Source organism: Bipolaris victoriae, assembly GCF_000527765.1.
Source record: "Bipolaris victoriae FI3 unplaced genomic scaffold scaffold_32, whole genome shotgun sequence".
In the NCBI taxonomy this organism is placed as follows: Eukaryota; Fungi; Ascomycota; class Dothideomycetes; order Pleosporales; family Pleosporaceae; genus Bipolaris; species Bipolaris victoriae.
The window spans coordinates 198,558-224,425 of NW_014575360.1; the positions used below are offsets into that span (position 1 = coordinate 198,558).

Here is a 25,868-nt window from a genome sequence, read left to right on the forward strand (position 1 = left end):
TGTGGGCCCCGGCGCCTCGGAGCGAGTGCGTTGAATAGAGCAGAATTACGCGACTCCGAATAAACAGAAAGCGACCAGAAACGAGGGAAAAGAGGTGAGCAATGGAAGGGTGATGAAATGCGGTAGTGGTGGATAAGCGCGTGATGGATCAAGGGCAGTGGAGCGGTGTAAGCCAGGAAAAGGGCTGGCAGCGTATGGGAAGCGGTAGAGGACTGGCGAAAGCGTTCTGTACGTCGTGCAAGGCCGTGCTATGGGTCCGAGGCGGGTTGCGGGATGCAAGGGCGTGGAATAGTGATGGATGGATGGACATGGGCGAGGCCAGGACCAGGCACGTCGCGAAGGGCCGAGATAGAAACGCACGCGATCAAAGACTCAAAAGGAGACTGTACTCACAGTCCATGCTCAAGACACCCTCGATATAGGCGGGGGCGGGGGCGTTGTCTTGGAAGGGTGCAGGATGGGTGGTGGTGAGGGTTGTGGAGTTTCCTTATGGTCGGGGCTTCAATCCAGCAGCCAGCGACCTGCGCGCTAGTGACAGCCGCACCCGCCACCAATCAGCGGCCACCCCAAAACGCTTACCTTCCACAGTGTGAATGCGAACAACGTCAGGCCTGGAGACTACCCTGCGGCCCATCTCCACACCCTAAAACGCCTCTTTCACGCTTCTCCTGCCCAGCCTACTGGATTCCTCTAGTCCGCCCGACGCCTGCACCCTCTGAGCGCGTGCCAGTCTGGGTAGCCGTCTCATCTCGTCGAGTCCTGTGTGCGCCGCCCTGTTCTTTGCCCATCAAATTCCCCGCCTACGCAGTTTGCGCCCGCCGCCCACAGCAATCCGACATCCACGCCAACAACCGCAAACATGTCTGACAAGCTCACCCGGTACGTTCCATGCCACTCTTTTGGCCTCTGCGCATCTTCAACTGACTTTGTCCTAGTATTGCCATTGTCAACTCAGACAAGGTACCCCACTACCCCTCCACGCACAAAATTTGGCCATTGCTAACCAGCCATGTGCGCCATGACAGTGCAAACCCAAGGCAAGCACCACCCTCCCACGCTCCTTCCCTCTTACCACTCTGCTAACCCCGCCCAGAAATGTCGACAAGAATGCAAAAAGTCCTGCCCCGTGGTGCGCACCGGCAAACTGTGCATCGAAGTAGACTCGTCGTCCAAGATCGCCTTCATCTCCGAGCGACTGTGTATTGGATGCGGTATCTGCCCCAAGAAATGCCCCTTTGATGCCATCAACATCATCAACTTGCCCACGAACCTCGAGACCCAAGTCACCCACCGATACTCGGCCAACAGTTTCAAGCTGCACAGGCTGCCTATGCCCCGTCCTGGCCAGGTGTTGGGTTTGGTCGGTACAAACGGTATCGGAAAGAGTACGGCGCTGAAGATTCTGAGCGGAAAGCTCAAGCCTAACCTGGGTCGCTACGACAACCCGCCAGACTGGGAGGAAATTCTCAAGTACTTCCGTGGTTCTGAGCTTCAGAGTGAGTAGCTCCACTGCCATGCAGCACGCGTCTAGCTAACGAATCATAGACTATTTCACAAAGGTGCTTGAGGACAACCTCAAGGCTGTCGTCAAGCCTCAGTATGTCGACCAGATCCCTAAGGCTATCAAGGCCACCGACCGATCCGTGGGCAACCTCATCAAGGCCCGCTCCCAGATGGAAAACCTCGACGAGATGATCGATGACCTGGAATTGCGACACATCTTCGACCGTGACGTCGGTCAACTGTCTGGTGGTGAGCTGCAGCGTTTTGCCATTGCTCTGGTGTGCGTCCAGCAAGCCGACGTCTACATGTTCGACGAGCCGTCCTCTTTCCTCGATGTCAAGCAGCGTCTTGCCGCCGGTCGAAAAATTCGCAGTCTGCTCCGCCCTGATGATTATGTCATCGTTGTCGAGCACGACTTGTCTGTCCTTGACTATCTCTCTGATTTCATTTGCGTTCTTTACGGAAAGCCTGCCGTCTATGGTGTCGTCACCCTTCCTGCGTCGGTCCGTGAAGGTATCAACATCTTCTTGGATGGTAACATCCCCACTGAGAACCTGCGTTTCCGTGAGGAGTCTCTTCAGTTCCGAATTGCCGAGGCCGGCGATGAGTACATGACTGACCACAACCGTGGTTACTCATACCCCAGCATGAAGAAGACCTTGGGCGGCTTCGAGCTTAACATTGAGTCTGGTGCCTTTACCGACTCCGAGATTCTTGTCATGATGGGTGAAAACGGTACCGGAAAGACGACCTTCTGTAAGATGCTTGCTGGTGCTCTGCAGCCCGATGGTGACACCAAGATTCCCAAGATGAGCATTAGTATGAAGCCTCAGACCATCACCCCCAAGTTCCAGGGTACCGTTCGACAACTCTTCTTCAAGAAGATCAAGGCCGCCTTCTTGAACCCGCAGTTCCAGACCGACGTCTACAAGCCTCTCAAGATGGACGACTTTATTGACCAGGAGGTGCAGAACCTCTCTGGTGGTGAATTGCAGCGTGTTGCCATTGTATTGGCCCTTGGTATCCCCGCTGACATCTACCTCATCGACGAGCCCAGTGCGTACCTCGACTCCGAACAGCGTATCATTGCCTCTCGTGTCATCAAGCGCTTCATCATGCACGCCAAGAAGACCGCCTTTGTCGTCGAGCACGATTTCATCATGGCTACGTACCTCGCCGACCGTGTCATTGTCTTTGACGGTCAACCAGCCGTCAAGGCCCGTGCCAACAAGCCCGAATCCCTGCTCACTGGCTGCAACACCTTCTTGAAGAACCTGGACGTCACCTTCCGTCGCGACCCCAACTCGTACCGTCCCCGTATCAACAAGGACAAGTCTCAGCTTGACCAAGAGCAGAAGCTGAGCGGAAACTACTTCTTCTTGGAGGATGATAGTTGAAGAGGTTTTCAATAAGCGAAACACGCCTCACTCGCAGCGCCGCCCGCATGGGCACGTCAAGACCGGGGTGACTAAGAAGGGCAACAAAAAGCGTGGGTTGAGAGCACGCGCTGTAAGCCTTTTGGATGATGAGGCAGCGGAGGTGGTTGAAGAGGATGAAGACGACTGGATTCTTGGCAGCGGTCGGACCTCCTGCGCTCACTAGTCAGATTCTCTATTGGATGGATTGATGAAATGACAGACAAAATAGTTGGCTCGGGTCAAGCTAGGTGGCCGCTGCAACACCTGAGGGGAAATGAGGTTGTTGTGTTATGCATATAGCTCAAAAGTAGGCGCTCAATTGTGAATTACGTAAGCGTTGGCTTACTATGTATGTTCACGTGGAGTCTAGCTTCTATGTCTCAAGTGAAGGAATTATAGAGGATACCGGATCACGTGATTTGATTTGATTCACGTACTTGTATATTTTCCTTCTATACACGCACGCCAGGACTTTTTTCCCTAACCAGCTACATCAAAACACCCATGTTTCACAATTCCTGGACTAAACCACGCTTTATGTACACATTCTCACATACTATCGAACTCCAGGATAAAAAAGGAATAATCTTGTATTCTTCGTCCCATAACTTTTTCTCAAAATACGAAGAAGGGAAAAGAAAAGAGAGAGAGAGAGAGAGAGAGATGAGGAAGGGGGTATCAAGAATCCCAAAAAAAACAAAAAGAGAGAGAGAGAGAGTACGAAAGGAAAGAAAAGCCGTACCCAAGAACAGTGGTTCATATCGAGTAGTTGTGTGCGTTGTTTCGAAGCGAAGTTTGAACAAAAAAAAGATGAAGGAAAGGGGGTTGGGGGTATATGTGTATATGTATAAAAAGAATTCCCAGACTCGGAAAAAAAAAGAAAAAAAACACTCTTCCTTTGCGTTCTTCTTGTTCTTCTCTCTCACTTGTTTATTCCTTTGATTGTCCATTACTCTACCTCAGGCACGCCACATAAACTCTTCAGCCATAGGCGTCGTAGGCAACCGACCGTTGAGTTCCAAGTTCGTATTCAGGTAATCCGCTTCTTCCTCCTCTTCGGAGCGTTTACTTGCGCTGGAAAGCGGTGTACGCATGGGGCTCGTTTGCATTGCCAATTCACCGTCGAGACTTGCCGAGATAGACTTCGTATCGTCATCTTCTGGCTGGGTGATGGTCGTTGCGGGCGGCGGCGAGGAAGCGGCATCTGTAGAGGCTTTGCTGGCTCGTTTACGAGCGCGCTCCTGACGAGCTTCTTCTCTTTGGCGCATGAGTTCTTGTTCGTGGGCAACGGCTTTTGCGCGGCGCTCTTCAACGTCTTTGCGTTTAATGACTTTGCCGAGGGCGTCGGATGCTTGGATCAGGCCGTCGATGCTGATGGCGTGGTTGGTCATCTGGTGGTTGATGTAGTGGTAGACGCCGGCTGGAGTATCGCATTGTAAGAGGGCCTTTTCGTTCAGTTTGAGAAGCGCGAGTGCGATTTGGAAGAGGAACGTGGATCCATCGTGCATGCAGAGGACAACGTCCCAAACGCGGAAGAGCGCTTCGGCGGATAAGCAGTCGGTAAAGACGGATAGGAACCATTGGAAGGTCAAGGCTTCAAGCTCGATCTCCAGCTCATCAAGATGTGCAGATAGCCTGGGCAAGATTTCAGCAACGTATTGGCGAAGCACAGACTGGTCAGCGCGAGACGTGAGCAGATGCTGGTCATAGTAGTGCTGGGGCAGAATCTCCTCAATCATTGCGGTGAGGACCCAAAACGCATCTTCAGGCGTGGGCATAATGAGCAGCAAGCACGCAGCAATGAGGTTCATGCCTTGACAATAGCCAACTTCTGGATTGCGGCGCGAGTAGGCAAGTAATACTTCCTGCAGCTTCTGTACGCCAGGGCCGGTCCGGAAAAAGATGTTGTCAGTCAATGTGCGGGTAATGTCCATCTGGATTTGAGTTGCGATAGCCGGATCATCCTCGCCATTGTTCACCAAATCCTCATAGTAGCCGGGCGTGCGTAGATGCAATGCTCCGCTTCCTTCAGCCCAGATGGCAGCCCTCATGTGGACGGGAATGCCCCCGAGGACAAGACGGCGAAACTCTTGCCATTTGGCACGGCCCACTTTGCCCTTGTTGCCGAGACCTGCGATGCCGACCAGTTCGCCGTCTGAGAGAAATGTCTCGGGCATTGCGTTGGCCTTGCCATTCTCCCCTATGCTGGCAACTTCGCCTTCACGTTTGTTCTGTGCACGAACTTTGCGCAAAAAGTCGTTCCATTTGACGGTTCTCTCTTTCTGGAGGTTGTCGTGCAGTTCACTCATCTGCTCCAGCAGGGACTGTACGGGATCCATCTGACCCGGATACGGGCTGATGGGCGTGGATGGGCCAGGTGAGGTGGCAGTGACGGAAATTTCTGCATTGCCGGAAACGATGCGAGATGGCGATGGCTCTGGGTTGACGCTGGTAGTCGGCACAGAACCTCGCTTCATCAGAGTGATTTGAGTCTGGCCAATCTTGAAGGAAGATGTCTCGCCTTCAGCAGACTCTACCGTAGTGATCGGCGCTGCTGATGGGGTATGTGAAAGCAGCTCAGTTGGGTGTGTGGCCAGTTTAAGGTAATCAACCCAGGTCTTGCTCGCTGGCTGACTGGGCTGATTGTCTGAATCTGAACTGGATGGGCGTATACTGGTGCTGTTCTGATCACCTGCCACTGGAGGACCGTCGACATGATCGGCATCGTCTGCTTTTGCAAGGCTGTTGAGCGCAGTTCTGCTGTCGTTAAGTGACTCGACATTACTGCTCCGTTTTTGCTTGATCAGAGCAGCAGCAGCTTCGCTCTGTCTCTTCTTTCGGCGCTGGTCGTAGATGAAGCCAAATCTATCAGTCAAGTACTCGCTACTCCCGATAAATCGGTTATGTTGCTGCACAAGCGTTGGCGGACGTGAATCTTCGGGTAAAATGCGGTCCATTTCCACAGGGCCGAGATTGCTCATTCCACGGGTTGGCTGGGATGGAGCAAGGCTACTGGACACGACTTTGGGCTGATCTCCGGTAATGCTCTTAATAGTTCCATTTGGGCCCAACGCACGACCTCGTTTCTGTGTGCTTGCTAGGGAAGACTTTGCAGACTGTACGGTTTTTGTCGAGTCCATAGAGGGCGCTCGGTCTGCAGCATCAGAAGCCGTGGTTTTACGCCCTCTTGCTGAGCTTGTTTTACTAGGGCTTGCGGAGCTATTGCCCGCCACCATTTTCAACGCCCAACTCGCTAACGAGGACGACGAGGACCTACGCGCCGACGCATCTCCGGCACGATCTTGGCTGTTGAGTCTGCGTAGGGCGGGCGCTGCGCCGGCAGCGGAAGGAGGTACAAAGGTATCGTTTGCGAGAGGCTTGCGAGGCGGCTTTGCATTACTGTTTGCACGCGATCGTGGTCCAGCTGGTAAACCACCAATATCCCGGTCAGTATGGCTGGCGACGGATGGCGCCCTACTGCTCTTCCTACTTGTTCCTGCCCAGAGATAGCCCTTCCAGTTTGACTTTGGACCATCGCGCTGAGCATCTGACGCGACCGAGTTGAGCGACATGACATCTGCCAGGGGCGTTGCTGCAGTGCCCATATCTATGCCGAGCGCATCTGGGTGCTCGGCCAGTTCGTCTTCCATGGCCCTTGCAAGCCTATCCTCCATGGGATCGTCAGGATGCAATCCAGCGGATGCGCTGTCGCCCCTTGTCCTTGTCTTGGTGAGGCTGTTTCCATAGTCCCTAGTCCTGTCGAGCTCCCGAAGCCTGTTTTCAATGTCCATGTTGGAGACTTCGCATTCTTGGAGCATTTTCCTCAGCATGCGCTCGCGCTCCTCGGCTCGTCTTCGCAGGGCGGTAATTTGGGCGTCGCGCTGGGCGAGGTCGCCTGCGAGCTGCTTGACCAAGGCGACGGCGCCCGTGTGGCGCAAGGCATCTTGTATGTTTTCGTCGGTGGCAAAATGCAGGTTGCCTGGGACGTTTGCAGTCTCTGTTGGAGTGTCGTCGAAGAGGGCGGATCGGTCCTTGGTTGAGGACGAGGCGGCGACGAGACTGCCGACAATCTCCTGTGTCGACTTGGTGACCCTCCTCACCGTCGAGGTTGGTGTGACGGTCTTGTTAAAGTCGGGCGAGGCGACTGCCTTGAGGGCGTCGGGCAGCGCGGGCGGCCCATTGGGCAAGTCCTTGAGGTCGTCGTCGGGGGCAGGCGTGGATCGAAACCAGGCGTTGAGACGGGCGTGTGCCGGGGAGGCGTCTGGACTGGGCGACAGTGAGGGGAATGAGGTGAGGCTCTTTGTGTCGACTTCGGGCTCTGGGCCTCTGCTGCGGCTGCGGCTGAGGGAAGCATTGGAGGGGCGCTTGGAGGGGCGGACGCGCTGCAGGCTGCGGTTCCTTGGGCTGGAGATTGTTGATGTTTGCGAGGCTGTCCGCACGAGATCAGCGGCGCGCGGGTTGTCTAGGGCAGCCATGTGTGTCAAGCGTGTCTGTGGGGGCACACATTCGGGAGGCTGTGAGGGAGAGGGAGTGCAGGAGAGAGGGGAAGGAGGAGGAGGAGGAGGAGTAGTTATGGTAACGAGTACAGGTAAGTGTTTATGTTTGGGAGAGTGTATGTGTGTGTATGTGTGCGGATGCGGTTGTGTGGGTGCGTGTGTGGGTGCGGAGAGGGGGTGCGTCATACTACGCGGATCTGGCGACGGCCTAACAGTGCCCGCCCGCGTCGTCGAGCAACAGCAGCAGCACGACTTTTTAGCTACAAGTGGACATGTGGCACGACTGGGGCCCAAAAATGCCTCGGGCTCAGGGGACACAGGACAGACAGTGAGCGAGCTACACCAGGCGGATTGGCAGATTGCTCGCAGCGCAAGGGGCGCACTCACACACGCACGCCCGTCTTGGGATGAGCGGGGACTAGTCATGGCAGCCCTACACTACATGCCATGCACACGCACACGCCCGACACCACCACCCCGGGCCTCGCTGCCGATCACGGCGCCCTATCCAGTAGCATCATCTGCATGCCATACTTACACCACATGCTTCCCGCAAGGCTGCCAGGGACCGTCCTTGGCTGCCCGCTGCCGTATTACACACCCTCCACACCCAGCACCCGCCCGTCTGCTCATGTTTCGCATCCATGCCCCCCACGGATGAGGATGCTGCCCTGCAAGCCATCGCCGCCCTCGACCAACCCTCGCCCGCCCAACTGAATGCCCAACAGGCCATCGCCGCCATACTGCACAACGGCGAGCCCTTTGCTGACGTCCACACCCTCTTCGCCCTCTACGACACCCTCTACTTCCGAAACCTGCTGCTGTCGCGCGTCGAGGTGCTTTGGTCGTCGCGTCTAACCCTAGTACGTTTCTCTCTGGCCTTGCTCTGTTTTCTACCCGTCTCACCCTCCCCATCTGAAGCCGGCCCTGGCTACCGCTCCGCCTGCCCGCGCCGTTGGCCCGCTGGCTGACCGTCGCAACAGTGCGCTGGCATCTGCGAGCTCTCCAAGGATCCCAAAACAGGTCACTGGTCCCGCATCCGCCTCAAGCTGAGCTCCCCACTGCTGCAGTACCGCCCCCGCTCAGACACCATCAACACGCTGCTGCACGAGGCCATTCACGCCTACTTCTTCATTACCACCTCATGGACTCACTCGCGCGGTGACGACGGGACCGGCCACGGTCGCGGTTTCCAGCTGCTAGCCGACGCCCTCAACAACCACGGCGACTATCAGATTACCGTTTACCACTCGTTTCACGATGAAGTCGACAGCTACCGCACCCACGTCTGGAAATGCAATGGGCCTTGCCAGAACCAGCCTCCCTATTTTGGCCTCGTCAAGCGGAGCATGAACCGCGTCCCTGGCAAGAGTGACCCCTGGTGGGTGAAACACCAGGCCGAGTGCGGCGGCACCTACACCAAGATCCAGGAACCCGCACCTACAAAGAAACAGTTGCAGGCCATGACCACAAAGGAGCGTGCTGGACGCCAGAAGAACAAGCTCGACAATTGGATTACAGCCGGACCGGCAAAACAGGCCCAAGCAAAAGGTAGTACTAGTGACGATCCGATCCATCTTCCCGACACGCCTCGGGCTGCACCTTCATACGCCAGCAAGCCCAAAGATTCAGTAGTCGAGAACCTTGTTTCTTCACCGTCTCGTTCCACGTCCCCCCACACAGGCCACAAACGTTTGCGGTCGGTGCAAGAACATGACTTGGCCATGCACAAGAAACTTCTGATCGAATGCCCAATCTGTAACCTAACAATGGCTGAAGCAGACATCAATCAGCATTTGGATGTGGCGCATTGCTGACAACGTTTCCCCTGCCTGCCAGTCCCAAACAGGATAGATTTTCCTGGACCCTGATTATTACGTCATCCTACACTGCTCATTATATCCGTAGGATCTACGCCCGGGTATGCAGCTAATAAGCGGTTGGCTTCCTGACCTTGCAAGTGACAACACCATGTCTTCTATTCTCCACTATGCTCTGTTCAAAAAATCATGAACTCGCCTTCTCACACCAATGTACCCATGGTACCGGCACAACACTCTCTGCTTCTTAAGCTCCCTTCGGAACTGCGTCTTGAAATCTACGATATTCTAGGTCGCCGTGAACCCAAAAGCTACCCCTTCGGATGGGGCCCAATCCGCTTCATTGATCGAAGAGCCCCTCCTACAGCACTCATGGCCACGTGTCGCTATCTCCATGACGAGATTCTCGCCCACTTCTACAATACCGTCACCTTCCATTATCTTACACAAACTTCTACTTTTCCTCGTATCAGCGGCCTTTGCCCCATTGCACTCGCTACTGTCCGGTGGGTCAAGAAGTTTCACTTGAAAATCTACTGGAAAAGGCGGGGACCGTCTTTGGAAGAGAATTATAGCAAAGACCTCCATTTCCTAATTCGCTGGCTTGAGGACATAACCAAGATGCTGCTCAGAGAGGCAAAAAGCATCGAGACGGTTACCATCGCAGTGGTTGACTTGACCGTTGGTGTAGATTGGGAGTACAAGAAGAGGCTTTTGGATCCATTGAAAATGTTGGGTCAGCGAGCAGTGCTGCGCTTGGGGGAGGTGACAGCGACAGGCGAAGAAGAGGAGGTCGAGTTGACAGCACGAATGAAGCTGTGTCTGGATGGGATCAACGAGGAGCGGCTGGGCACAAGCGACGTGACTACTCTTGGTGAACAATGACACCTTGACTCACCCATTGTCTACACTTAGATTTGGGTTTCTAGCCAGCAAAGATTGCAGAAAATGGCCACGAAGAAAACTACAAGTCGAGTAATCCAGTCTCACTGAGTGACTCAATCTCAATCGGCGCCTCTCGCGATTCACCCCGACCATTTGCCTCAGGTGGAACAGCGTACTTCACCCACCTCATCAACTGCCCATTTACCCTCGCTAGGACATGTTGACAGGGCTCGACCCCAAGCGCCTCCCACTCCTTCTTCAATCCTTCCTCGATGTACTTTCTTCTGCCCTCCTCTGTCTGCATACTCTTGGGCCCCTTCTTGGACATCTCCCTGTAAGCCAGCCACCCCTTACCCTGATGATAGTCTATATTCATATGCTTCATGATGCGCACATGTGCTGCAGCTCGCCTGCGCATAAATGTCTCGTCATGTGCCTTTTCCCCAAGCATCGACCGAATATGCGCACTGCGCGCAAGGACATCAGGTGTCGAAATCATCGTGGCAACATCGCCCATGACGGGATACGATCCTGTCGCCAGCGGAGGAAGATTCGGATGTAAAGGCGACGGTGTAAAAAGATCGAATTTGGAAAGATGAGTTTGTTGTGTCGCTTGCGTCATAGTCTGTTGTTGTGCCCCCATGTACTCGTTAGTTTGCGAAAACCAAAAGATGCAAAGGTTCTTCAAAGCGTCTAGTAACTTTACCCCCCACCCCGCTCTCATCTCCAAAATCGCACCCTTTTGCATCGCAAACCCTGTTGCAAATCCCCCAAACCCCCATTTTCAAACAAAGAAAGAAAGAAAGAAAGAAAGAAAGAAAGAAAGAGCATTAGGAAGAAAGTGAATATGACGTACCATCTTCTCAAACTCCCTCCGATCACACCCCAAACAACACGTCATCCCCCGCCCAAAACACGCCTTCCTCCTACTCTTCCTCTTGCAAAACCAGCATATCTCACCCACCCACATGCGCCGACAACTAGTCACCCGCGCATTCCTCGGTATCTCGATGCCCGCATGCCGTTTCAGCAGGTTCCGCGCGTACTCCTCGACTACGGCATTCAGCTGGCGGTTTGTGGCGGCGAGCGCGTTGAGCGGGTATGTGCGCAGCGTGAGGCAGAACGGTGGGTCCGTGTAGGTGAGGATGTGGAAGAGGAGTTCGGGGGGGAGGGTGTCGAGGCGAGTCATTTTGGCTTGGGGCTGTTTGAGAGATCGCGATGGAAGGGGGGGGGGGAGAGGGTAAGTGGGACGTGCGGGCCTTGCGGACGTGCGCATGTACGGAGTGTGTTTTTTTCTGAGCGGTTTTTTTGCGGGTGGTCGCTGGTTGGCGGTTGGCGGTTGTGGGTTTGGTTGGTAGTGTGTGGTCGGAGGGCCGACAGCTGACGCAGGTTCGGGGCGATGGAGCGACAGGGATCACCCCGCCTTTTTGTTATATACCTTGCAAGCTGTACGCTCCGCCCATCCCTGTGCGTTGCCCTGGGCTGACTGTTGCCTTGTTCTCTCTGGGGTTTTTTTGCTTTTCCCCGGTTTTTTTCCGCCCACCCTTTTTGTTGTGTCTGCATTTGCTCAGGCAGGTACGGGGCTAGGGTGGTAGTGCGGGCCGTGCGTTAAGCTTTGTATACACATACGTACGTACTATGTAATATCGAATTCAGCTGGAATGTCATATAGCGCACACACCAACACTACACCCGCCTGGCCCCCTGCAAAGCGTTACCGGGCTGCAAGGTTGGGCCTAGCACGGAACATTCTAGCGCATCGACTAGACATGCAAGTTTACGGGCGGGAGATCGGTAACCAGTGCCCGTCCCATACTTTCTACCCTCCCAGACCGTCGACCCCGACGGCGTCCTGAGGCGACTGCCAAGTCCGCTTTTACTTTTACGAGTTTGAGGCCAAAGGTCGCGGTGCCCTTTTGCTGTTGTGCGACTATGAGTCAAGGTACCGACATATGACCGTATGGGATTTTCAGCTGGTTGCATCATGGGTCCCTCTTGGAAGAAGGGCACGCCTTCATTACTGTCCTATCAGACTATCAGCCGGCCCTTTTTCCGTCCTTGGAGCCGGAAAACGCGCTGAGTGGTGCGCTCGCTCAATATCTTCCTGACAATCCTAGACGGCGATCATCTTTTTCTTGTACACAAGGACACTGGCGACAGCGCATGTAATCGACATGAAACGTAGACGTATGCACATGATGATAGCTGAGTTGGGTCGAGGGGGCAGATCATTTTCCACAATAGGAAAGTGGCCAGTGCAAGTGTGTCCATGTGTATATGCATATACCATCCTCCTTCTGTACCAGCCTCGTGAATCAACAAAGGGCACCGTTTCAAAACAAAGTTTCCAGCATCTCGCCGCACCTGGCCGATCCGTTACGAGTAGTTTTGACGATGGTGTTTTCCCCGATACATGCGAGCAAGCATGACACTGGCCCCCCCTCCCGGCGTAGCTGTCTACTCTGTCCAATCAGAGTTATCAATCGCCGTGGGCGGCTTTACCTCGGGTCGTGTAATCTTGCCCTTCCTACGTACAACTCACCGTATCCCGTTAGTCCCTTGCCTGACTGGTCCATGGGGAAATCTTTCGACGCTGCTGAAAAAAAGCACATATTCAGCCTACATAACGGCCCTACCGGATTGTCCGGCATCTGCCAAGGGGCACCTGCACGGCGGTTGCTTTATGCGCCCCAGAAAGCATATACTCTAGATTGTATGCAATGTCGCTAATGATTCGGATGATTCAAACAGCTCCCTAAGGGACCCGAGTGCGCCTGCTTGTGTGTCTGTGTGCGCGTGCGTTGTGAGGGACCATTATCAGGAATATGTTAATAAGGACCGCTGCGTTGTACGTTTTGCTTCGTACGTACGGCGACAAGGTTCTCTCAAACTTACTTAATCTTGAATGGACTCTTACTCGGTCCCTCAATATCCTGTCTTCTATTTAACTCTCTACGCCCCCACAACACGTTGGTGTAGCTGCACTACGTGTTCCAACAGTCAGTGAATAGCACCGTCTGCATACCTACCTTGATAGTGCTGACACTTTGATTGGATCAGCCGCGTTCTTCACTCTTATTCGCTGTTTAGTCGCTAGTTCGCGTTCGCTGCTTTAGCAACTGTTGTCAACGCGTGATATATCTGACAAGTCGTCTGTTTCACGTTTCATCCTTACCTCTACCCAAACTACACACTCCAAGGCAACATGGCCCATAGCCAGAGTCAATCTGGAGACCACTCAAACGGCTCTGCTCATCGTGGAGGAAGCCGCAAAGATGATCGTAGAGGCGACCGCAAAGACGACCGCAAAAGCTCAAAGCGTGCCGACAACAAGGTGAGAAGATTCCCCTGCTCTCAAGGATGGTGATGGCTAACAAAACCGCAGTCTGGCGCAGGAAGCGCACAATCTTCCTCTTCTTCGAGAGATCACCACTACGAGCCCCAGTATGATCCGCATTATGCGCCAGTGGCTCGCCCGATGCGTAATGACCTTACACATTTGGCGAGTGCGATGAATAATCCCACTTTAAACGCGGGATTCTTACCCCTACATGGGGTAGTCGACGCGTCTCGCTCTGGAGCAGGCGCGGTGCCTCACTCCTTCGGCAGGAGCGGGTTCAACGCACCTCAGGCGGGCCAAGCACACCAAGTCCAGTATGCAACATACCCGCCCCAAGCGCAGCAAATCTCCCACCTATCACCAGGCTATGACCGTACCGACCCCTACAATGCTATCGGGTACGTCCGAGTCGATGGACAAGTCTACGACGACTCCGAATTGTACGAGGACTACAGGCAGTGCGACCGAGACGAAGAACTCGACGACAACTATAGCGAAAACTGGTACAATGTACGAGGTGATGCGTCCTACTAAGTTGTAGAATCGCAGTTTCGATTGTCTAGCAAGAGTGATTGACTTATATCTCTTCTGGTCGTGACCGGAAAGACAGGCTGTGATCTCAGCGCTTGGCATGCTTTTCGTACAAGTTCCTTTTCTTTGGGTTCGCATAGTCAGCAGGTCCAGGCGCCTTCTTCCTTTTACCCCCACAATCAACCGGGGTCTGATCTACTCGCCCTCAGCCTTGCGGTGTGGGGTCGGTGTTTTCTTTTTCGCCACCGCATTGGCGCTTGGGTTGTTGTCTCGCATCTGGTAGCATGCTTTCATGGAGTGTTGTCTTTTGTGATATATTTTCATGGATTAATTTGATGCTTGAATGAACTGCTTTTTTATGCAAGCTGGTGAAATAGCGAACTTTGGTGCTAAAGTCAACCTGCCTCGTGCTCTTTGCTGTAAAAGCTCGGGTTAGGGGTCGCGATGTGTGCAACGTGAGCGGAAGCGTCGCAACTTGGCAATACGACAAACATGCGCGCCCCTGACCTGCCACAACACTCACCGGAATTGCTTTTGCTCACCGGTGCCAGAAGGATCATAATCAGCGAGGAGGACTTGGTCGCCGGAATCTCAGGTCATTCGCCTGAAACATGTTGCCCATTTTAAGAGCTTCCGCCTGTTGAGAGATTGATCGGTTGATTTGCTGGCACACCCATATCCAGTCGATTGCCCTGAAGGAATCAACAGCTAAAGCAAGCCTTGTACCTCAAGTCCCTCTAATCGGCTTCGGAACGTTGCATCGGCCGCGCGTTCATAGATGGAGGAGGCAGAAATCATTCTACTGCCCGTGGTAGATAGTAGTGGGTCCAAACAGATTGTATACATCCGATCCGATGTTCTGAGCGTGAGTGGACAACGCTTTTCTGGATAAGAGGCTGAATCTCGACATCCTCTCACCGATCAGCAGGGAAGGAGGACCAACCAGAGCTAAGATCAGCCAAAGACGAAGTCGTGCCCTCTATTAATAAGGCGGACAGTCGGCGGTGAGTCTGCCTCGCCACTGAATCGTGTTAGGCCCATGAAGGCTCACCGAGCGCACATGATGTACGTCCTGCTAGACGTTGAGTCTGTTCTGAACGTTTGCGTTGGCCTTTGCCGAGGCCTCGTCCGTAGTATGAGCATAGGACCCAGGGTAAGCTGAAGTCTCGCACTCGCCTCCAATCAGCGTATCGCAAAATTGCTGCCGAGGTCTCTTGAGCCGCCATCGATGGAGTATGAGCCTATCGCTAGAGCGAGATATGTATATGGAGATCTGGCAAGTTGATCTTGATGGCCTCGGCTGGCCGATCGGCGATGACGCAATATCAGTCATCGGGTCCGGATTAGTGCCGACCGATGAGCCGCCTTGGTCCGTGTGTTGGTGGAACAGGGTTAGCTACTAACCTAAAATTCACCACATGCTTCCCTGCTATTGAACGTCTTCTCCAAAGCAGCATATATCGCGAGCGTGTGCTCCAATTTCGTATGGTCGAAAAGTCGCTAATTTGGCGATGCACTCGGAGACAGGGTTCGGGCATAACCGAAATGAAGAGGCCGCCTAAAAGGGCACGCATATGATTGCCGATAACGCTAGGGCGCTAGCGGTTGGGTGTGGGGTAAAATCATCCTGACGTCCTGACGTGCTGCAAGAAAGGCAAGGGATCTTGCCCTGGAGGACAAGGGTAAATGAAAGGCAGCTTGGAGCGATGGTTGTATCGGACGCATTCTAGGCCCATGCAGTCGCCATGCTTGACGATGCCTGAACATTGTCCGTGGATTGTCTGCCGCAAGGTTTCCTACCTTCCCAAAGAGATGCACACAATATCGTAGTCATCCTGGAAGTTGTCTTGTAGCTGCCACAAGGAAATAACTTCGCTTGATGGCCCTGAGAGCACTCTTTCCCAGTTTTACCCAGTTGTTGCGACATCTGATACTCTTAGCACCTGGAACTGTTAGAGTAGACTGAAATGAATCCTTCGGCCCCACCCCACCATGAATGCACAGCCGTGCACTGAGTCGGCCCCCATCTCAAGGCAGACTTGGAGCGAAACCGGCGTATCTGAGCCTACCGATCTTTGAGCCATGCCTATCGTTTTGCACCTTCGGGTTATTTTGGGGGGCCGTTTTTAAGGCTGTGTAGTTGTGACCTACATACCTTTCGGCTGTGCTGTTTTCTTTTTAGATATAATAATTGATGCAAAGCCTCCGATTACATTTGACAAGTTTTCGCATTGTCAAAATCTTTTTCGAGCTCAATTGTCGACCGCGCTTGGTGAGCTGCATTCGTAGTGGAGGTCAGGCTTCGAGACGGGACCACACCAGCCCACGCCCTCCACGACAAATTGCTCTGCAATGTGGGTGTTCCTCCCAAACCCCCCACGAATGCTACTGTATCACTTCATCCGACGGACCATCCGAGCATCCGTTGCTGCTGCCGCCGCCGCCGCCGCCGCCGCCGATGCAAAGCAGATCGCTTCACTTTGGAGAATGGTCCTGGAGGCCTCCCATAACGAGCAACATCTTCTTTCGGCGACTCGCGGACAAAACACATCTGGGCCATCTTGGTACTGCAGATATCGATCGAATTCCTTCGCACAAGTGGAGTTGACCCCGGCACATGTGTAAGGGCTCCGGCCATATTCCTTACTTTCTCAATCTCGCCGTCTGATACCGTGACCCGCAGGTGTCCTTCGCTAGCAACGCCAAGATAGTAGCCAAGGGCAACCATCACAACGAACAGGCTGCCCATCGTACTTCAGCTCTTCGGCCCTATTCGGATAAGCTTTTTGAGTGGTCGGCAATTTGCTTGTCGAGACGAAGCTGTCGTACGCGTATGCGTACTGTCATGGGATGGTGTCCAGTCCTCCAGCGCCCTTTCGCCTTTTTGCCTACTTTTTGTTTTTTGTCACGACAATGGCGCATCGGCGCTCCGTGTTAAGGACTATGTCGCGTCGCTAGCAGCGTTCCCTGTCTTCGTAGATGTGCTCCACGGAGACATATCGTACGACTATCCTCGAGGGAACATACAGGTTGCAGTGTGCTGGTGATCCCGCCTTTCCTTGAACAAAGTTGGTTGAAATAAGGTCCTACACCGCTGCAAATGCCATCTGCGACATATTTGGAGCCACTCCCCGCGTTTCTGAAGATGCTCATTCATTTCGAAACGAGAAATCGCCTCAGGATTACGTGCGTGAGCTACCTTGTTTCATTAGAGGTTGCCTCCCAAATTTATTTTACTCACCGCTGTGCAGCATCTCTTCCCCAAACCACGACGTTGGTGAACAGACATCAGGGACTACTGTCCATCCATTCGCTTCTGACTCAGCGTCGCTCTCAAGTGGCAACGAGTGCACTCCTTCGACAAATCCTGCGTCCCTGCCATATCCAAAAGATCCTCTCGAGGACGACCTTCCCGTCCTCAATAGGAACCAAAACGTACGACACCGGAGCCGTCTCTTAAGGTTCTGCCGGTTCTTGATAAAGATTCGTCGAATGTATCCTCGAAGCCGTTCAGTTGTCAACGACGACCCCCCACCAGCTTACATGCCGTACAACCAAGACTGTCATTCCTCCAACGTCCACGAGCTTCCAAGCGATCATGATATTTCGGAACTTGCTGCGGTATCCAGACCTTTGGAACTAGAGAGCCCCATAGATCAAACCCCTGACTTGGCTCGCCATGCTAGCCAAGTGCCAGTAGAACATATATACCATGAGCACCACAGGGCTACAGAGCATAATGCACCACAAGGACTGAGTCGCACGGAGACATCGAGGCCGCTCTGGGCTTCAGATACTGTGCAGTACCCTGGTTCAGTGTCGGGTTCGACGATTTATCAGCAGCTTCAAAGGCCGTTACCTATCTCACCTCCCAGAACTCCTGATGCCTACAACGATCCCGGTACACAGCTTGGGCCTAGTGTGGAGCTCCACAGAGGTGCTCTGGTATATCCTGATGTCTACTCACCTCCCCAAGATCATCAAGATGAGTTCAACATGCCAATGCCGAGCCTGAACTATGCTTTTCAGCATGGACAGGCCTCGCACGCGAACATTAATCATGCAGAACTTTCTCTCTTCTCTGCTCAAATAACTCCGGTTGGGTATCAACAGTCTCGACGTGATAGCCATCCACACTACAACTCGTCATACCCCAATGCAGCCGAACCCTATAACGCTCGCGACAACACATTACTCGCAGCACGTAGCCCTGTAGGTAACTCTTGCGTGCCATCGCATGGCATGACAAGAATCCCACTTGGTGTTTACGACTTTGATGAGTCCCGCGGGTGGCAGCACCACAATGGATACGGACAGGAGACGAACGATTTCAATGCTGTCGCCTATTCGGCAAGGAAAGTAGATGCATCGTACACCTTTGCAAAGCTTGATGATCGTCAACACTATGAGGACCATGGGGGCTCTGGTTTGGATGCCGAAGAAGATGACGAAAGTCTTTCCTGCAGTCAATGTAGCACACTCTTCCATGGCAAGTACGTGACGCTACCAGACTTCATCATTTCTATGTTGGCGCTGACCAAGCATTTAGATACCGCAGCGGAAACTTGAGACGACATATTCGTGCCTTCCACAGTGTGGTGGCTTCGGTTCTCGGACTGACATGCCGTGTCTGTAAGAAGCAATTCAAACGAGCAGACGCTACCCGCAAGCACGAGTGGGAGCAGCATAGTATGCTTGACGTAAAGCCAAAGAGGAGGACAGCAAGCTAGTGCAGAGCACAATGCTTTGACTGGCTACGATACCCATTCATCGTAACCCAGATGAGGATCTGGTAATCCTCTTGCTAGGGTACTTGTGGCTGTCTATTTCTTTTCTACGACGCTAGCGTTGGCTCTCCTGGCTGGGGTATTCTGGAAGAACACATTTGTAATCCGCGAGGTTATCTTTTATAATACCAATAATGCTCTTTTCATATTCGGCTCGATATGATGCTTCCACTGACTCGTGAGAAGATGTATGCAAGTACATTTTTAGTCGCCGTTTGACTCTTCATGGCCCCAATTGCAGTTGCTTAACTTCAAGATGTCGATTCGTCTGGTTTTGATGTCATCAAGGTGGGCCATGTGGGCAACCCCACAAACAGGACCATGACCAGGATGCACTAAGGCATGTCGCAGCATACGTACGTGGGATTTTCGGCCTGCAGAATGCGTGGAAGCATGTTTACACGTGTATGATGCCGTCTCAATGCCTGTGTATGCCACTCGCCACGTGTATTACGCGTGACCGTCGTCTCCACCAAATCTATTGCAGCTCACAGCTTATCTCCTAGTCCCTCATATAGCCGGTTGGCTCAGGAGGCCCACTAGCGTGTATAATTGGGCATCCGCTAGGGATACGCGTCGATCCCTACGTTAAAGCCTTTTTTCTAGACAGCAGTGGGTAAGGCGGTTGGGTATCTTGATCAGTCCGGGCCCAATGACCTCGGTATCTCCGACACTCTATCCCACTCTTAGGCATGCATCAGGACAACACCAGGTGGAGCTGGGCGGCCCTGTTCATGCACTTAGGTCGGACCAACCCCATTAAGGTGAGTCGGACTGCAAGTCCTTTTTGGGTACTGGGCATGCAGTGAGGCTGAGTGTGCTGTCATTCAGATAGAAATCATTGTCAAGACTAGGAGTACTTGAGCATATCCCGAATAGCTGGTCACTGAAAAGTTGAGTGGCGGTGAGAAGCACAGCAAGCCTGGCACGAGCGTGTTGTGGTGGCGAATTACTGACCAGGACGATGAGCTCCTGCCGGGAAATAGAGAGTAACCGCTGTAATGTATGCGGCTCTGCTCCCAAACTAGAAGTTGCCCGCATTAATCCACCTTTGCGCCGGATTGTTCTACAAACAAAAGCCTTGGCCCTGTTTGATGTTTCCGGGGACATGTTCATCCATGTCAATCAGACCTTTAGAGGTCGACATATTTCGTAGATGAAGCTATCACAGAATGGAACGATGTGTGCGTGTGATCAGATACGGTGTTGTATGATACGAGAATACCAAGGTAGCCTTGCATCAATCCTCTGGCAGCGTGTTTGTTGTCGTGTCATATTTGCCACTCTGATGTTGGGTATCTGGGCTTTGAACTCGTGACTTTGCGGGTGCAGTTGTGGGCGCCCGGGCCTATAGCGCTGAGGGCTGGCTCAAATCCCTGTCATCTAATGTTTGGGGCGGCCGCACTCATTATTTGCTCTAGGCTGGGCGTATGTGTATTCGACATTTGCCGGTAGGAAGCGCATCATGTCGAAATATCTCCTCGCCGTTGTTTCAATTGACCGGGGAGCCTTGTTTCATTGATTGATCGGGTGTGTGGTGCCGTACAGACATGACGCATGCCGAGTTCGTGGTGGGGGTAGCTAGGTTCAACCCTTAACATGGTTTTCCGTATAGTACTTGAGTATTTGGATAGAGGCACACGCACAAGGACCACCTAGAAGGAATCAAGCGTAAAATGTGTTGCATGCAGTCTTTCCACTTTGTCAGGATTGCATACAACTCGAGTAAGAGGTATTCACGCCAGATGCTGCGGGAAGACTATGCGCACGGGAGGGCCGTCGCTCGCTTCTCCATTGCGGCGCGGCTAGCCGCAGTAACATGCGTGTGCGTGGCGTCTCACGCGTCGTTTGTGAGCGCTAAATCAGCGCTTTGCCATGACGCGAGGCATGTCCACCTCGAGGCGTCCTCATACTGAGAACCAGACGTGTAGTAGTATCAGCTGTGGCTGGAGACCGGGTGTGGTGAAGAGCGGCGTGTGTTGGCATAGCCAACTGTGAGCTTTTGTGTCACTCGTCCAGTTGCCTCGCCGTCTTGGGGGGTTCCACTGCATATTCATTGCCCGTGTGAGCTTCCCAAAGTGGACCTTGTATGCACACCAGGAATTTTAGCATCTTGCTCCAGGTGATGCCGAGTGGGGTGGGCTATTTCTGCAAGCCATGCATCTCGGATAGTACGAACGTTGAATGGCAATGAGTCGCCGTTATGTTTGGAACATTATGGAGTTTGCGCCGTCTCATATTGCTTTCAGCTCTATTCCTGGTACTGATGAGAACTCGTGGTATGCGTGCATCTGTAACTTTGGCACACGTGGCCGTCGTGGCCGCCTTTTTCGCCTTGTTGACACTGGGAATTACTGCTGAGCGGTTGGCGCATCCAGATTTCCCCCAGCTCATTGGATCATGGGAAAATGGCCATTGGAAAGACGTCCGTACGCATCATCTCATCCACGACATCCTCACCGCCCTACACCGACCCTCGAGTGTTTTCTGTCATTGTCATTGGCGAGACAATCTACTCCTAACACTGATGAGCAAGGCTCACCACTACAGCGCGGCAACCTGGGCATGCCTGACGTGGCGCTGGATGCATCCGAGGCTGGAGCGCCATCTGGGAGATTTCTGAAGGACGTCCCTCAAAGTCGGTAAAGGTCGCTCCCTATGATGCCAGCCCAATAGACCGTTTCGAAGCCTTATCAAGTAACTGACAGATTTGACTCCCTCTTAGTTCGAAGTCGAAATACCGGCCATCCGCCGTCCTCTGAGCTTGTTCCGTTGCGAAAAGTGAAGCTCTCGTACCGCACCGTCAGCCGCAACATATCCGTCGCCTATTCTCGACCCTCTTCCATCCTCAGCCTCCTTCTTTTAGGACCATACATCTCTGCTTCGCAAGCATAGCTTAGATCTTAGCATTTGGTAGACGCCTTGGATATCCCACGTCGGATTAACAGGCTTTCGACTTGTGAGCAGAAGAGACAAGCACCAGGTTGTTGGCAGGCACCGTTGGTCTTCGACAAACATCTGCTCGGCTGAAAAGTATGTCCATCCACACCCCTTCGCTCCTGCACACACTTACCGGGCACTTGGAATAGTTCTTGTTGGCACAGTTAAGCGAATCGTATATTACAGCCCGCATATACTGAAGTACGGACCGATCGAGTCTTTGGAGTCTTTCCGAAAGGCGGAAGCTTCTTTTCCAAGCCCCTATATCTTGAGTGGGATTGTTGCCGAGAACACGGTGTGATTCGCTATTCCAGTCTAGCTTGGTAGCTCACACTCACGCCTTCTCTCTCTTTTCCGTCTGTAGCAACCACTCGGAGCTATCTGAGGCCATAATATAAGGCCCCATATTTTTCAAACCCTCAGTCACGCGAGTGATACCTGAGATGGGTAGCGACTTCGATGAGGTAGATTGGCTAGAGCACCAACATCTATACCAAAACCTGTCGTCCATGGATGCCCAGAGCGCTGAAGGTACAGGTGTATACCATCCAAATCAGTGCTGGGCACCGTACTCTGAACATCAGCGTGAGCGTACTCCGGTAGAACATTGGGGACAAAACAGTCATCCAACAAGTACTCATCCTCAGCACCACGTAGGATTCGAAGGATACTCGGCTGAGCAACCGCCAAGCAGAGCAACGAACCAGGACCCGGGATCTATCCAAGTGAATGCTGTACACTCTGTTAACAGACCCAACGGCGTCTATGAAACGATGGAAAATAGACATGCACCACCGGTGCCGGCGTACAACCCCACTTACTATCAGGATGAGAGTGCGCCAATTGCTTACTCTGATACACGCATCCAGACGGAGTTCTCGCAGCAAGCCCAAACCAACTTTTCAAACTCTTTGCATGGCACAGCAAACTACTCGTGTGCTACGAATATTGACGCTTTGTCACACCTCGTGGCCCATGTCAATTTTGGAGATGCCTATGGAACGCCGAATAGTCCAGGCGGTGATCCTCAATCCCAGCAGTACTATGGCCAGGAATCAGAGATAGCAATAGACCCAGCACTGTACCGAGACGATGGCCACGGTTACATGGCCGAATCTATCCCAGGTTCCTCGTCAGAGGCCCATGATGGAATAGTCATAAGATTGGACGCCCCAAACTCGGAGCCTTGGACTGCAATCGGCCTAATGGATGGCGGCCAGACCACCCGTTCCACAAGGCAAATACCGACGGGAATGAGTCGGATGACTTTGGATGCCACCCATTCGATGTCCGCTTACGGTGATCCGAGCTCAGTCTCTTCTACGGGTAGTGGTTTCGAAACCCTTTGGTCGTCAGCGATACAGCCACTGAATCAGACGGACGATGTATCATCAGAATTCCTTTACTTCCCTCCATCTTCAGGGCCAGGAAGCCAAATTGGTGCTTCTGATTCTTACAAGTCTCCCTTGGGCGTCGCCTATACTCCTGAATCAAGAACCCACTCTCAAAATCAACCCTGGCTCATAGCGGAGAGAGCTGCAACAACCGCAAGGGCGCGAGGACATCTTGGCAGATACCCTCGCTCAGATCCTGGCAACTGCTTACGGCTTCCCGGCAAGAGACGGGCGTCTTCAGCATCATCCCATATCACTGAGGCTTTCTCGTCTAGTGCTGTATCCAGACCTGGTCAAGGCGTCCTGGAATGTGGTATGAACGGGTGTGAAGCCACGTTTACCGGTAGACACGGGAAAGGCAACAGAGCGAGACACAGAAGAGACTACCATGGAGGAAAGGAGCCCATCATTTGCGAAGACAGCAAATGCGACAAGGTCTTCAAGCGATCAGATGCTCGGCTGAAGCATTATAGGAGCCATCATCCTCATCTCGTGTGCAGAAACACACAGGTATCGCGTCGTGGAAGACAGAACTCGGCACCAGGAAACCTGGATGTTGATGCGTAAAGCATCTTCATTCAGTCCCAATACATCTCTTCCATCAGCAACAAGAGCCGGATGAACCCCTTCTTCTTTTTTGAATCTTGTTTTTTGCACGCCGGTTAAATGGTCAATGTTTTTCCTTGTCGATGGCAGGCTGATTGTCTGCTTCCCAAAATGCGGCTCCGCATCTCCCTCTTAGACCCGAGATGCTTAAATATGTTTCAGGTAAAGTACACATAATGTGTGCCCTCTTCCGTTGTCTTGTGCAATGCTGACGATGTAGCACAGCCCTGGTTGTTCTTCGTATTCTTCTTCCCTTGTAAGAAAGCCTTTCTTATGTGATTTCCTTTTTTGGCGTTTCGGGAGACGTTTGCTATCGACCTTCTTTGTATAGCTGCAAGCTCGAGTCAGTCGTGGCTGAGAAAGAGCTCAGCAAGCCAGGCAGCCGTGCACACCTCTCTTGCAAAGAGAGGCTAAACATGCGCTGCAACAGCACGCGAGTACCGATCAACCGTTTGCATCGGCCGTGCTCAATAAGAACAGCGAAGGATGCCGAAGTAAGCTCAGTTGATGGAAGGAAGAGTGTAGGAAAGATCGTGAGGTTCGTACCTATGTGGAGCTCATGCCAACAGGGTCTTGCGCTAAATAATACTAGCATAGCACGGACACAATGCTCGAAGCCAAGTCAGCCCGATAATAATCAGCAAACATGATAACTGCCGATGTGGGACCTGCAAGATGCCGGGGTTTCCATTGTCCCAAAGAACAAGGCAACCTATCACCACAGAAGACTCGCCTAACGGGAATCAGAAATGTTTGAGCGTACAAGCATGGATCGGACCGATGCCTGGCTACCTTCACTTGTAGTCGAAGAGCCTATCGCATAATATCTGTGAAGCCTGTTTCATCCCATGTTCCGAGCGAATCAAGAAGCACGGCGGAAGCTCCGGCATCCGTACACGAGTCGCATCGATTTCGTTCTTTTCGAAGAGAGAAGGGTATATCCATCATCCTCTTCGTTGGGTATGCTGCTAGGTGTCTGCTCCGCCGTAGCAGTAACATTGGGAGGTAGACTTGAGAAACGAACAAGCAAGGGCGGAGTTATTTGCGAACAACACAGCGTCGGACTTATATTTGTAGATGCCTGAAGTGGAGTCAGGAAGTCGCCGTTTACTGGAAGCCTGATGCTGCCTAGAAGTCGATTGGTCCGGTTGTGGTATTCGTTCTCATTTTATGGGTCCGTTGCCGAGTATTCCATATCGATTGAGTCCAATCAGTCTCAGGAGAGCTCGTTAGGCGGTCGACTGGAAAGCATCCTCTTCTTATTCAGGGCAGATATCTTCCTTTGGTTGAGAGAGCTGGGATGATTTGCCACATGTAAGATATAGGAGGCGAGTGGCGAACGATGGAGGAGTGGCGATAGACTGCATACGAGAGAGGATTGGTTGCACTGTTAGTTGAGCGTGCGCGTATAAAATCGTATCCAGGTCTTTCAGCTCAATATGTGCGGATACTCACAGCTCATAATGGCCACCACAGTCCCTTCCATTGCCCAGAATGGGATATAGTCCAAAATGTAACGTCAGGTGATGCAGGCTTTAATGATACAGAAAACGGCAATTGAGTCTTTTTTCTGCTGAAAATTATAGCGTCTTGGTAATCGATGGCAGTGTCTACAGTAGCGCCACGAAGGTGGCTGTGTAAACTCTGCTGTTGGATGCCGACATCTTCCTTTCGGTAATCCCGAACGACTCTCTTCTATTATGAAAAGTGCTCAATGGGCAGTGACAATATTATCGCTCTCTTTTGGAGACCTCAACAATATCCCAATATCGTTTGATATCGTTGTGTGGCTCTTCTAACGTGCCAGCAAGACTTGCATAAAAGTGATACACGTACATAGTCATGTTTCCTTTTCGTATCATCGGCTGCCAGGTTCGAACACGTGCAAAGATCATGAGATTTCCAAAGACACCGAGCTTTTCTTCTCTATCAAGGTTACAACTTTGACATATTGAGTGGTCAAAGCGTTTATGAGTGTTGCACCAAATTACGGAGCCATGGTCATGAGATTCGATTTGCATGTAGTGCGATGTGTAGCTATCGTTTTTTATATGCTGGCAGGTAGCACACCAGCATGCAATGCGTCGAGATCATATTTAGGTGTAACCATATCTAACAAGTCCGTTCCGCTGACCACAGAAAGATCGA

General features: G+C 52.6%; 10 protein-coding genes across 10 annotated transcripts; 7 read left to right on the forward strand and 3 right to left on the reverse strand.

Moving 5' to 3' along the window:
• Positions 1 to 1,068: 1,068 nt before the first annotated feature.
• On the reverse strand, positions 1,069 to 1,251 carry COCVIDRAFT_36844 (hypothetical protein; the record flags this gene model as incomplete). Its single annotated transcript, XM_014702280.1, has 1 exon — positions 1,069 to 1,251. One exon carries the CDS (start codon positions 1,249 to 1,251, stop codon positions 1,069 to 1,071), a length of 183 nt encoding a protein of 60 aa, XP_014557766.1.
• Positions 1,252 to 1,698: 447 nt separating this feature from the next.
• On the forward strand, positions 1,699 to 2,118 carry COCVIDRAFT_96208 (hypothetical protein; the record flags this gene model as incomplete). The annotated part of the gene is made up of 1 exon (XM_014702281.1): positions 1,699 to 2,118. One exon carries the CDS (start codon positions 1,699 to 1,701, stop codon positions 2,116 to 2,118), a length of 420 nt encoding a protein of 139 aa, XP_014557767.1.
• A 1,762-nt stretch (positions 2,119 to 3,880) lies between these two features.
• Positions 3,881 to 7,396, reverse strand: COCVIDRAFT_96359 (hypothetical protein; the record flags this gene model as incomplete). Its single annotated transcript, XM_014702282.1, has 1 exon — positions 3,881 to 7,396. One exon carries the CDS (start codon positions 7,394 to 7,396, stop codon positions 3,881 to 3,883), a length of 3,516 nt encoding a protein of 1,171 aa, XP_014557768.1.
• Positions 7,397 to 8,061: 665 nt separating this feature from the next.
• COCVIDRAFT_25708 (hypothetical protein) lies at positions 8,062 to 9,234 on the forward strand (the record flags this gene model as incomplete). The annotated part of the gene is made up of 2 exons (XM_014702219.1): positions 8,062 to 8,280; positions 8,401 to 9,234. The coding sequence occupies 2 exons, from the start codon at positions 8,062 to 8,064 to the stop codon at positions 9,232 to 9,234; spliced, it is 1,053 nt and encodes a 350-aa protein (XP_014557705.1).
• Positions 9,235 to 9,426: 192 nt separating this feature from the next.
• Positions 9,427 to 10,122, forward strand: COCVIDRAFT_25709 (hypothetical protein; the record flags this gene model as incomplete). The annotated part of the gene is made up of 1 exon (XM_014702220.1): positions 9,427 to 10,122. One exon carries the CDS (start codon positions 9,427 to 9,429, stop codon positions 10,120 to 10,122), a length of 696 nt encoding a protein of 231 aa, XP_014557706.1.
• A 79-nt stretch (positions 10,123 to 10,201) lies between these two features.
• On the reverse strand, positions 10,202 to 11,311 carry COCVIDRAFT_96382 (hypothetical protein; the record flags this gene model as incomplete). Its single annotated transcript, XM_014702283.1, has 2 exons — positions 10,202 to 10,747; positions 10,979 to 11,311. The coding sequence occupies 2 exons, from the start codon at positions 11,309 to 11,311 to the stop codon at positions 10,202 to 10,204; spliced, it is 879 nt and encodes a 292-aa protein (XP_014557769.1).
• Positions 11,312 to 13,327: 2,016 nt separating this feature from the next.
• On the forward strand, positions 13,328 to 13,996 carry COCVIDRAFT_15092 (hypothetical protein; the record flags this gene model as incomplete). The annotated part of the gene is made up of 2 exons (XM_014702204.1): positions 13,328 to 13,456; positions 13,508 to 13,996. The coding sequence occupies 2 exons, from the start codon at positions 13,328 to 13,330 to the stop codon at positions 13,994 to 13,996; spliced, it is 618 nt and encodes a 205-aa protein (XP_014557690.1).
• A 3,993-nt stretch (positions 13,997 to 17,989) lies between these two features.
• On the forward strand, positions 17,990 to 18,723 carry COCVIDRAFT_36851 (hypothetical protein; the record flags this gene model as incomplete). The annotated part of the gene is made up of 2 exons (XM_014702284.1): positions 17,990 to 18,486; positions 18,543 to 18,723. 2 exons carry the CDS (start codon positions 17,990 to 17,992, stop codon positions 18,721 to 18,723), a joined length of 678 nt encoding a protein of 225 aa, XP_014557770.1.
• Positions 18,724 to 22,163: 3,440 nt separating this feature from the next.
• COCVIDRAFT_15094 (hypothetical protein) lies at positions 22,164 to 23,681 on the forward strand (the record flags this gene model as incomplete). Its single annotated transcript, XM_014702205.1, has 1 exon — positions 22,164 to 23,681. The coding sequence occupies one exon, from the start codon at positions 22,164 to 22,166 to the stop codon at positions 23,679 to 23,681; it is 1,518 nt and encodes a 505-aa protein (XP_014557691.1).
• A 299-nt stretch (positions 23,682 to 23,980) lies between these two features.
• On the forward strand, positions 23,981 to 24,370 carry COCVIDRAFT_96309 (hypothetical protein; the record flags this gene model as incomplete). The annotated part of the gene is made up of 1 exon (XM_014702285.1): positions 23,981 to 24,370. A coding segment is annotated over one exon (390 nt), but the record flags the coding sequence as incomplete, so codon positions are not given.
• Between the last annotated feature and the right edge of the window lie 1,498 nt (positions 24,371 to 25,868).